The sequence below is a fragment of the Mus pahari genome, chromosome 7 (genome assembly GCF_900095145.1).
Source record: "Mus pahari chromosome 7, PAHARI_EIJ_v1.1, whole genome shotgun sequence".
Taxonomy (NCBI): domain Eukaryota; kingdom Metazoa; phylum Chordata; class Mammalia; order Rodentia; family Muridae; genus Mus; species Mus pahari.
Window position 1 is genome coordinate 85,403,949 of NC_034596.1, and position 12,932 is coordinate 85,416,880.

The 12,932-nt window shown below is 35.2% G+C and overlaps 1 protein-coding gene across 43 annotated transcripts in view; it reads left to right on the plus strand.

Annotated features, from left to right (window-relative positions):
* Positions 1-12,932, plus strand: part of Nrxn3 (neurexin 3) — a 1,590,688-nt gene that overhangs the window by 1,537,189 nt on the left and 40,567 nt on the right. For 30 of the 43 annotated variants that reach the window (XM_029541238.1, XM_029541253.1, XM_021202685.2 and 27 more), the window contains one exon: positions 4,273-4,351. In XM_029541238.1, coding sequence (XP_029397098.1) covers positions 4,273-4,351 — 79 coding nt within the window. Of the gene's footprint in view, positions 1-4,272; positions 4,361-12,932 lie in introns of all 43 variants that reach the window. The other 13 variants (XM_029541252.1, XM_029541257.1, XM_029541267.1 and 10 more) reach the window with 1 other exon arrangement.

A 12,932-nucleotide genomic window follows, 5' to 3' on the forward strand; every position in this document is an offset into this window, starting at 1 on the left:
AAAAACCAAAAAAAAAAAAAAAAAAAAAAAAAAAAAAAAAAAAAAAAAAAAAAAAAAAAAAAAAAAGTGTTGAAAACCCCCCAGCATGGCAGAGTGAAAATTCACGATACTTTGCTACAATCCAGACAGTTGGGCACATAAAAGAAGCAATGGTCACTGAAGATTACCTCGTCACCAGACTGTAATATTATTTCTTTGGCTCCACCCTTTATGCTTACCTCATGCTATGCTACTGGTATCTGAGTACAGCAAGTTAAAATAATTTATGTTTCATTTTGTCACACAATGCCAACCTCCTCTATTGAGGATGATAACACAGAGCATGCTCAACCCAATTATAATGAGAGACTAGGTGATGCATTCATCCATCTTGCTGCCTTCTCACCTTGTTTCTTTATTGGGATTGAATTCACTGAAACGATGGGGCTAGAAGAGAAGAAATAAAACTAACAATTCTTAACTTCCCAAGCTTTGTGATTTTTAAATATCTCTTGGAATGTGTATATGCTGATATTGATCGAAGATAATAGTAAGTGATGGAAAAAATTAGTGAATAAATGTTACTTTCTGAACTTAAAGTATTCAAAATTTTATAATCTCACTTGAGGTCATAAGCTAGCCTATAGTCACTAGGATGTTGATAACTAAAAAGGAACTCTGATGTCCATTATTTAAATACAGAATGTGTGTTCTTAAGGCAGATGCATAGGCCTCCTCTGCTGCCAGCCATGAGACACTTCAATCTCCAACTCTTACTCTTGGAATAGAAATATAAAAGGGAAATGCTTAAGCCACAAGCATTTGAAGGGATTTAATTCCGTTTAGCATGGAGCAGCTGCTGAGATATATGGTTGTTTTCTGTGGGACTTTGGGATATTTATGGGCTTTTCTCTTTTCCCTTTTCACTGGAAGAATGGAGATCATCATTCATGAGTGTGTTATTTATAATTTCATAAAGTTGTCCTGTGGCAGGACTTATTTTATCCTACACTTAATCTCGGTCAAAGAATCAGACTTCCAAGGAGCTAGGAGGAGAAAAATGGCTGAGCCCTAAACAATTAGCCTGGTGCAGGTCTAAGATAAAGGGCTAAAGGTTAGAATCAGAAGTCACAAATGACAGTTGTGCAGCCAGGAGAGAGGGCATGGTGACAGTGCCATGGATTGTCCTGACTATAACATTAAACACTTCTCAGTATAGCACATAGACGATGCCAATGGACAGTGGTGGAAATATGTGCCTATGCTAAGATGGAACAGGGCTTTGCAGAATAAATAATTAGGTGATTACAGAAACAATAACTCACAGAAGGAAAATGAGAAGTCAGGTTTGTGGAACTGGGAAAATTGGAAGGTAAACACATCTATAAATTTACCTGGGCAGAGTTTTGAGCTTTCTCCAATCCCAATTTTATTCTAAGGTAACTTTAATAAGCACCAGTAGAAAAAAAAAATGTAAGTGCAATAAAAAGAATTCTACCAGGAAAGGAATAAAGAAAGTACTTGGCTTAGGCATATTTTTAAAGTTGTTATAATATATATCTTTAGTTTTATGAGACCTAGTACAAAAGTGAACAATTCCAACATGTGGATTAAACATATGAAATATATTTTAAAATAGAGTAATAGGAATTATTATTTTGATATAGAACACAGTTAATTTATAAGAGCTAAGGGATATTTTACTCTTCCAAATAAAAGGACCTAAGGTGTTTAATGTACACCCGCAGTGCTGCGGTTGTCAAGGGACCTCGTTCCAAAAATCATGTGTGTCAGCTTCCAAAGGACTGTGATGGGTGACCCAGCTCAGGTACAGGGAGGGAAAGAAGAAGAGGCATCTGATAAGGCAGTGAATTAAATCCATGCTAGTTAGCTGAGGTTGCTGAGGCAAAAATTGTCATTCAAGTTATTGTCATTTTGTCATTCCAAACCCTCTTTTCTTCTCCTACTGTCTACAGATGTGCAAATAAATAGAGCTATTTCATACTTCGGACCCTTAACAAATAATGTTTATTTCCACCTGAAATACCCTTTTCCTTCTCCAGTCTGCTGTAATCCTGGGTTTGTACTGCTTCATTTTTGTCTGTCCCTCAAGGGCAACTTTTCTACTTCCCTCCTGTTTAGGAGATGTATCTAGTCTCCTGCTGCTTGCTCCCTTGGTGACTCAGGTTAACTCTTGTCACAATACTCAGTCTACCATGTTGAGTTTTCCTGCTGATGTGTCTGTCTCATCAAAGCCTGACTTCCCAGAGCCGCCCGGATGCTTCATTTCTCACTTCATCCTCCATCACTGTTACAGTGCCTCACTCATAGATGTGGGAGAAATATCTAAGGGAACAAATAAATGAACTCATCACGGAAGAATGAATGAATGAGGAAATGAGTGAAATAAATGAGCTTGATATAATACACAATATAGAGAGAAATGGGAAGTCTGTCATGATCAAAACTATTTAGGTTGCGTGGTAATGAGCATTTTATCTTCCTTTGAGGATCACAAACAATATTGGAATTTAACACATACAGACAGGTTACAAACGCATTATGCTTAACCGTTGGAAAGTAGTACCATCAATGATCATTGTATTCATTGTTTTTCCATTGCTGTAATAAAAGACCACAATCAAATCAACTTAAGAAGCAAAGTGTTATTCTTGGCTTACAGTTGCAGAGGATAAGAGTACATGAAGGCCAGCAGATCATGCATGGCATGGTAGCAATAACTGTCAGCAAAGTCAGCGTCTCTTGTGGCCTCTTTCCCTGACTTGTAGATGCCCTTCTCTATTCTGCATTTCAATATAGACCCCTCCCTCTCTATGTCTGTGCCTCAATTTCCTTTTTATAGAGACACTAATCCTACTGCTTTTAGGTCTACTCTAATGACTTCATCAAAACTGACCTATCCCATTAAGGCCCAATATGAAGTCCTGTCCCAAGGTATTGTGGATTATCATTAAACCTCTGATATCTATTCTTGGTTGTATGCTAGCCTTTGAATGGTGAGCTATCTCTTCAGCCCTTAACATATAATATCTATTAAGACAGGTTATTGAAAGAGTTATTGTGTTTCACAGGCATAGTGCTAATATGTCTTGCAAATCATCACTTGGTTTCTTAATAGCTGTGTGTCCCTCAGCTAGTCAGCTAACTTCTCTGACTTCTAGTCTTTTTAAATACAACACCCCTGTCTCAATGTACGGTTTGGGTAGTCATATCTAATAAGACTCATATCAATCATAGTGATTGTCTTATAATACTTGGTCAAAAGTCAAAGAAGGTATTCCTTATACCCTTTCTTCTTGAACATGGATCCAGGCTTCAATAGGTTGAGAACAATAAAGCAGCAACTTGGTTAATGTTACTGACATGAAGAAAAGGAATGAGTATTTATTTAAAATTTGCAATCTACTGGGTATATATATATATATATATATATATATATATATATATATATATATATATGACAAAAAAGTATTCAGAGTTTAGTGGATAAAAATCATTTATCCCTTTATTATTCTTTTACTAGTCTTTGCTGCCCTTGGAATTTGGGTCATGCATATGACTCTTTCTCAGCTAATACGTGGCAAGGCTCGTTTTACATCTAATGTCTATGGTTCTGTGTTTTACCTCTAACAAATTCCACAGCACTGGAAAGTTTCTGCAGGATTAAAATCTAAACGGATTTTAGTTGAACTAGTGTGCTGAGAACTTGTTCGCTCCTCCACAAGAATCTTACCCGTGTCCAGGAGTTGCTGTGAGGTATCACTCTGCTGGTCCACATTACTAATTCAGCTAATTGCAGCAATTTTGAGAAGGAATCACTGCAAGCAAGAGAAGCTATTATGCTATACTGAATGAATAGCATTCTGCAGTGTTCACTAATTATACTGCCTATAGATTCACATCCCCCCAACAGTGCACATGTGACCATGCGCCATATGCACTGAATCCTTCTGAAGACACAGTGCCTGTAGAACTGGCTGTGTTCTTTCAATGCTCATTCTTTGCAGCCCCTTTCCTTCTGGCTACTTATCCAGAAATCAGAGTGGACAGCACGGTGGGATTTTCCTGAAGTGGGCTTGAATCTCTGCAGCGAGTTTGATGCCTTCAGCTTTACAGGCGAGCCATACAGACAAGCTTGATCAGAGAAGAGAAATATCCGTAATGATGGGAGGGGGCAATCAAGAAGGTTTAATGTATTTGTGTATCAGTGTCCTTATCTTCCTCTGTTTTCTCTCTTCCCTCTGCTCCTCCCCATTCTGTTACCATCAATAGCCCACATCAGATGATCTTGTTTCATCTGCTGAATGTTCAAGCGATGATGAAGACTTTGTCGAATGTGAACCAAGTACAGGTAGGTCAGGTCAGTCTTGTTTTGCTTGCTTCTTTTTTTATTTGCAAAAACCCCAATACATACATATATGTGATTATACATGTGCTTTATATATATTATAGTATGTTAATGTATGTGCATTTCCTATATCTATATATGTATTTGCATACATATATAAATATTAATTTAATCAATAAAAGCATCAAATCCCATGGAAGGAACAATTAAAGCTGAGGGAAATTTAAGTCTCTGATACTTAAAGAAAATCTACACAAAATGCACCCCAACTTTACACAGTGGGGTGCCCAGACTGAATACTGGAATCACTGCTGCAAATGTCCAGTTGCCAATGGCAACTGTGAGATTGACAGGGGCAAAGAGCAGGCAAAGCCTCCATTTAAATGAGAATTTTTTGTTTTTAAGTCATAAACCTAACACGAAGGCAAAAAGATTGGTAGTTATCACATGAGTCTCAAGGCTTGTTCTGATCACAAATGGCATAAATAAGTAGCCTAAACTATTTTCCATGGGATTTCAACAGCAGTTAACATGACATTACGGTTATACTAATTTTGTTCCTTATATGTCTAGTGAACTTGTGAAGCGATATAGGATGAGGAATACAAAATTAGTAGCAAGCCATGCCATGTCAACTGCTGGGATGCTTCAAAATGTATCACCTGCTGAAGTTCAGCTGACTTTTGCATTGGAAACCACAGTGTGTCCCCCATTTGGACCCAGATACATTTTGATATTTTCTGGTATTTCTTTATAGTGAGCTATATATGATACAATGTCCAATTGGTAACCGCCATCCCCTGTCCCCTCCTTTCAACTTTCCCAAGTTGTCTGTTTTTAGATTTTGCTCTAAGTTAAACATTTATATGTATATAATAGAGAACAGATATCATCGAATTTCTGTGTATGTTTTTAAAATGTTAAAAGCCTCGTCTTATTTCTACGAAGGCTGAAAGAAATAGACAAAATTTCCACCTGATACTTTGGGTTACTTTATATATTTTCCAAGCTATTTTTTTAAAAAGGCAAGCCATTCATTGTATGTTTTCTCTTTGTAATTGTAGAGAAAATTATGCTTCATTAAAAAATAGATCAATAATTTAAAACTTCCTCTTCTCACCTGAAAATTATTTAGAACGGTTCAGATTTTGGTAAATGCTGACTGCTTAGTTTCTTGCAAGTGGCTCTGGATTCAGGAAGTTCTGTGGGCTTCTGACATTAGTGTCTTGAATGTACATTCTCATAATTTGACCTCACCACATGAGAAGGTGACTTCTTCCTTAGGGAGCATAGATCTGTGGAAGGAAGTTGAATATGACCTTGTTCATCTGATATCTTCAAGTGATTGGGAATGTACTTGGGCACAAGTTTTTGTTTAAAAAGTGAGCGTGCTTATTTCATTTGCTTACTATATCTTTCTCAACACTTGGGCATGACAGGATGCATCACTATACTCTAGTCACATTCTTCCTAGTGTTTCTCATAACTAGGAAGAAACAAGGTTGTCATAGCAGTGAGCCTTGCTACACAACCCAATTCTCCACTCTAATGCAATTCCATGAATTTGTTTGAGAACACCTGTGTCCTTTTCAGGTGTGTTAGACACTACAAAGACAATATATGTATAGAATATATCTAATGACAGTGTTTTCTGATGACCAGTTTAAGATACCTAGACTTTAATTAGGATTGATTGATTATCCTCATCTGGTTTTCTCCATTTCTTAGTAATAATAACTGTAAACAGAGCAATATTTATTAATTTCTACCAGTAAAACTCTAACTTGAAAGGGAATCTTATGTTTCCAATTTGGCATGACATGTAAACAATTGTTTCCACCACCTAAACTCACCCTGACATCTGGCTGCCATAACTTGGTATAGTTAAGTCATAAAGTGTTTAAAGACTATTTAAATATTTTGGAGCTTGATTGACAATAACATAAAACTTTCAAAGGAGATTATATATATATATATATATATATATATATATATATATATATATAAAATAAGTGAGTACAAAATAACCTAATCCATTAGAAAAGAAGATCTAAAATGAAAACCTCACTTAAATCTATTAAACAAATTAGGTTCACCTTCAGCATATTTAATAATCTTGAATTAAATCTGAAGAATAATTTTTCTTGTTATAACTGTACCTCCACATACAGTTAAAAACAAACCATGTTGATTATTTTATTTCATGACTTTGAGAAAATAAACATTTGTGTAGCAAAAATCTACGTTTCAAAGGATTTATTTCTATGTCTACAGTCAGTCCCTGCCCCCAGACCCTTGACTTGAGAATTACATAGTTTTATGAGTCATGTTATGATTGCATTTTTCTGAGTATCTTCTAAGCACACACAGTTGAGATTTTAAAAAGTCAAATTTTGTTTGAGTGATGTAAATTAAAAGTTCCACAAAACTTTTGAGTAACTGTTGTCTGTCTAAATGTGAGACTCGGGTTTTTAAGTCTTACATTGTAAATGCTGATGTATTGTTGGCAAATGTCAGTATTTATTTAATAGTTCTCACTTTTTTTTGGCACACAAATCTTGTCCTTCAGAACTACACTTGTGTTGAGGCAAAGTGCTTAGGGTTCCAATCATCCCTAGGAGATGAGAGTCCTTCATAGATTATGCAAGTCAAAAAGCAATTAATACCTTTAATAAATTCATAGTTGTAATAAAATATGAGCATATATTCTGAAATTCAAAGAATTCATGGAAGTGGCTTTCCATTTTTGTCTCTCCCTCTTCAATTTTGTTACTCTTAATAAGATACATGATATCACATAAAGTTATTTGAGAGTTAGCCTTTATATATCTATATGATTACCATTGTAAAAGTATTGGTGATCAGGCTGATAGGCAGATGTAAAATAAGCAGAAACACCTGGTGGCCCCAGAGAAGTGAGCACAGCATAACTCAACTACAATATTGATTCTTCAGCCATCAAAGGGTTTACTTTTTCTGGTTGTCAATTAACTAGCTTTTTTTCCACTATTGCTTTTGTTAAATGCACTGTGATCAACTCCCACTTGGCAGTTCTCTACTGGGGCAGGATGTTGAGAGGAAACATCCATCCATCAATCAATCAGTCTGTCAGAAATTCCTTTCTAACACCAGTAGCCTACTGGAGTTTATGCTTTCTGGCTAGAAACAGGGTCTTAATTGCATCTAGTTTGGGATACCCCCACGGAATAATTATAATAAGAAAATCTGACACTGAGTTGTTCCAAGCTCTACAAATTGTTAGAGGTTTTATTTGCTAGAACATAGGAAAACGTATAGCTGGAAGGTCAAGACTATAATTTCCTAAATGAACTGTGAAGAGCAATAGACGCTACACATGATAAAAGAACAAATGTACCAGTCATTGAGCCTCAAGTATGTTAGCGATAATCTTTTTGTTTATAAAAATATATTTTATCCTTATTTTATACAAGTTTAAAATGTGTGCTCCATAATTTTTATTAAAGAATGAATTTTTAATTATTTGTTAATTTAACTTTAGTATGATCTTCAGAGACATGATTGTTTAATAAAATCATAATTAAATTTCACTAATCTACTGATAATTTTCCAAATTCAATAGTAATCACCCAGCTAAACTACCATGGCAACATGTGAGTGTTTTGTTCTATTTCTTAAAACATTGAGTAATGAGAAAATGGAAATTATCTGAGACAAACATTATAGCTATAGAAAGAAGAATATAAATTGATGTAAAACTTCTTAACTTAGTTACTCAATTTGGCTATTAATATTAGCCATTTATGTATATTTTCATTATAACAAAAGTCCAACGTATGCAAAAGACATCATATATTTATGACCAGGCTCAATCCTACTAAATTTTAAGTTGTGATCCTTGACAATCTATAAATGAAGGTGTATTTTCAGAAGACAATGGTATTCCTTATTTAAGCTTTCATTTTTCATATTGATTGAATCATGAAGATACCACTTTTTATAACCAAAGATATCACTCTTTATACCCAAATCTACTCCAACACAAATGAGTTTTTAAGCCACTTTAAAACCTTTAACCCTAGTGGAATGCTTAGAGATTTGTAGAATATAGTTTACATAATAAAGACATAGGAATTGATTAATGAATTTTAGGTAATCAATAGCCCTTGGATAAAGCATATTGAATATGTCTGCTGTGCATTGACTTCTACTGTGGGTTCCTTCACATAAGCACACTTACTAACAAAAATTATAAAATAAACATATTTGTATATTTAACTCCATTACTCAAGAATTTAGGATATGTTTAAAAACTGAGGGATGCATGAAATCAGCGAGTGTAAGCCTTCTGTTTAAATGTTGAGAAATCACTTATTCATATATCATTTTTGTGAGTCTCTCTTTGTAGACACTAGAATAGATACTAAAAAAATAAAGCTGACACCAGATACCACCAGGCGTTCACAGTCTCTTAGGGAAAGCAAGAATGGAAACAAAGAGACTAAGAGAAAACTAAGAATGAAAGCCAATAAACAATGTGGGCAATGTGTAGAAAAGCTGAAGATACTATCCACATTTTTTTTTTTTTGTGAGAGTTTCTCTGACACAATTAATTGAGTACACCATTCCAGCTTTGATTAAATTCACTCCAAGGAGCATGCATGCATGCTTTAGCTTAGAGACACAGAGCTTATCATTAATTCTTACTGAAATAAAAAGTACTGCTCAATGTTAAGCTTTAATTTCAAGTATACTTATGAAAGATTTTCTAGAACCAGGGTATCTAAAGATCAAAACATAGGTGTCCATGTCAAAGAGAGAATTTCATGCCCAAATCAAGAACTTCCTGATTTCAAATGCCAAAGCAAGTGGAAGCTAAGGAAAGAGCTTTCTGGAATCATTAAGCAAACCCTCTTTCAGATGTATACATAAATAAAGAGGGGTTGGGTTTTAAAGGAAAACTTTTGTGAGCTTCCTTTCAATCAGTTCTTTTTTTGTGTATATTATTTTCTTCTCATAAACCCTAAGTACATGCACTGTGTATGTGCATATATATGTATATGTAAATGCAGTGTGTTTATACAAAAGTGCTTGTTACTTCATACATATGTAGACATAGTCTAAATGATATTAGACTAATGTAAGCTAATATTAACAGTCCCTACCATCAATCATGTGGTTACACAGAAATTCACACCATCACTCTGAGCAGCATCAGCCGACATAAACATGCATGATACTGTTTTAACTTGATAAACCAAGCATGTTAATTTTTATTTAGGCTTTGTTCTCTTCATCCTAATTATAATGGTAATTCCATGATTCAGTTATCTTTGGGAAGGGTGGAAAGAAAAACATTATACAGATATATCTATCCATATATGCACATACACGTGTATATATACGTAAATAGATATGTATCTTGTATATTTCCCAAACCATTTTCTGTCGTTTCACCTCATCTTGTGCCGCATGAATTTTTGGTGGTTCAATTTATTTTGTTTTAATTCATATTTAGCATTTTGACCATTATGGCTATTTTTTAACTCATTGCTACACTTTTATGAGTAACTATAATCATTCCTTTGAAATTCTGAGAAATATTTAGATATAAAAATCAAAACGGCAACAAAATCTTTTCTTGCCATCCTTGTGTTGAGTCTCCACCCTCTTCAGTATATCCCCTCAGTGTTTTTCTCAAAGCAAAGCAAAATCTCAACAAAATCCAAGAAAGTTGTGTACCAAAGAATGAAATGCTAGGTTCCCTTTTGCCTTTCTACTCATATTTCCCTTTTGATTTCATTCCTTTCCCCTGTTTTTAATTTCTCCCTATATCTGCACTTGCCACTTGCCTTCACTCTCCCCATCAATGATGCTGTAATTAATTGAAATGATACACATAGGATCCAGGGTTTGAAAAACAAAAAGAAAGACATGCAGAAGTAATAAACAAAAACATTCCCCTTCCCACAAATTTCAGATGGCATAAAAAGAATTTTATTGCAGATACAGGATATGTGTTTTATCTTTTATTTCTGGACAAGCCTAAGATCATTGTGTGGCATGCCAGTGACAGTTTTGTAGTTATCAACTAACCATGGCTTCCATCACCAGCGCATGAGCTGCTATGATGCCATCCTGTGTTTCATCCAAGTGTCACATCCGAGCTAACCCAGCAAGTTCCCTGTCTGAGTTGTGGGGATAACTTTCTTTTGCAGTTATAATGTCATGGGTACTCACTTTTATGTTTGTTTTTACTGGGCCCCTGCAGCCCTAAGAGCTGCGCTGCCAGCATCTCTGTATGATTTTGTTCTGGTATCTTCTTTCCTTGGCATAGCAGTCAAGCATGTGTCTTTTGTCTGGCCATCTTGTCTACACGTCTACTGTCATGGTGTCGTTCTGTGATTCTGTTCTCTGTAATATGTGGTTTGATGTCTTCAGTCGTTATTTCTCACTCTTCTGCTATCTCTACTGCTAACCTTACCCCCCTAGAGAACTTCACAAAGAAGCAAAACAAATTTCCATTTGAGTTGTATGGCTGGTAATAAGGGTTTGTACCTGGAAGTCTTAAATTATGCTTTTCCTGGACTTTCCAGGGGAAACTCATAGTGGAAAACAATTATAAATTTTCAAAAAAGAAAAAAAAAAAGAAAAAGAAAGAAGAATCCCTTGTTGATTTCTATGACATGATTAAATTGGCTTACTGTTTAAGGGACTTGAAGGAAGTGCTAATTTCCAAAGAGTCTTTTCATAGATCAGCAGCCTTCTAGTTAGAACATTTTCTTCAGAAACAGAGCAAGAGAATGAAGCATCCTCATTTCTGCTGCACAGAGCAGAGCCTTCCCCCAACTTGCTGAGGCACTGGTGAAAATCTACATTTATCTTTAAGCAAGCTTGTGCTTACATGCTTTATCATAAATTATAAATATGATCAGCAAGATGTCTACTGACGAAGGAACCAAAGCCCATTGACTTACTGGTTCCGCCCATGTATATTACAAGGTAAGATTATCTTTTGATCTTTCTAAGTCAAGATACATATTTTTTATCTCATTTTATTTTTTTTTTAATTCATGGAAGCATTAAAAAGCCAATGGTTTTTACTTGGACCCAGATCCTTTATTTTAGCCTTTTAAAGAACATGGCATGTGTAATAGCTCCATCTCTGAAGACAATCTAAATTTCTTGAGCAGATGTAGAAGAAAGTGTTCTGTTAACTGTACAGGATGGACTATACTCTGTGATTTTCTAGGAACCTTGATGCATTACTTGGAAAGATGTGGGCATTTGATGTGGACAGTATGAAAAAGGCATTAAGTGAACAACATAATTTCTTTTCTCTTAAGGATTGAGTGAAAGAATGTGGCATCTGTATACAATGGGTAGTAGCTGTTGGGTTGGGGAAAATAAAGGCATTGGTTTTTTCAGGAGATATTGCAGACAGGCTAGGGAAACTGACTGATTTTCTGAAGTCAAGATGAACAAGAAAAGGCAAGATGAATGGGCTCTGAGAAGCTAAACAGAAACTGCAGATGAAAGACAAAAGAGAGGCAGAGGAGGAGCAAGATAAAGGGTGGTAAAGATAAAACTAGAGAGGAAGGAAATAAAAGAAGGATGGAGGGGGGAGAGGGACAGAAGGATGTGGAACAAGTATTGATTATGAGCCAAGTATAATGGTTTGATGTAAATGTTTTAAAATTGGGAGCAGCACAATGACTCAGTAGTTATAGGTTCTTGCCATCAAAACTGACTACCTTAGTTCAATCCCTAGTCCTCCAAGGTAAGGACATAATCAATTTCTCTGATATGATACTCTTACACTGTGGCATTTTCACAGTCACATACATATACACACAGAATAAGTAAATAACAATGCACATGTGCACACACCCTCCCTGAGAGCCCAAATACAGCATTTCTAGGTTTATATTGTGCAGCCTATCTCCACGATGGCTAATTTCAACAACCAGTGTTAGACTCAGCCTTGGGCAGTATTTCTCATTAACATACCATGTCATCTTTTAAAATCATATGAACAAAACAGAGATCAGTATCTCCCAGAAATTTGATAATAGTAAATTATATTGTCTCGATAATAGCATATTTTATTGTCTTTGTTTTAACGTCATGCTTGTAAATTTATATATTTTAATTTTGGAAAATGGTCAAGGTCCTTAAAAATGGAACAGTCAGGTTCATAAGCTGGCTCTAGAATAGCACTGGCTCACTATGTGAATGCATGGCTGGGAATCTTACTTAAACCTCATTATAGGTTACTATGATAATAGGAATTAGTGTGGTCACATCATACTTGAGAAAAATCAAGATTGGATGTTTCCATTTGCCAAGGTCACATACCTGCACTTCAGTGGCAAGGCTAAGATTCTAATCCAAATCTATTTGAAAACATATAACAATTCAGACAGCAATAAAATTAAGAATTATTTTGTGATGATTTGTGTAGATTACCATGAGTACAGCCTCTCCATTGGCCCAAGGTAGTTCTTACTTTATCAGTATATGGTAAGATAAAGCTGCTTCTCGTGTCTTGAAGAAAAATGCCAAAAAAAAAAAAAAAAAAAAAAAAAAAAAAAAAAAAAAAAAA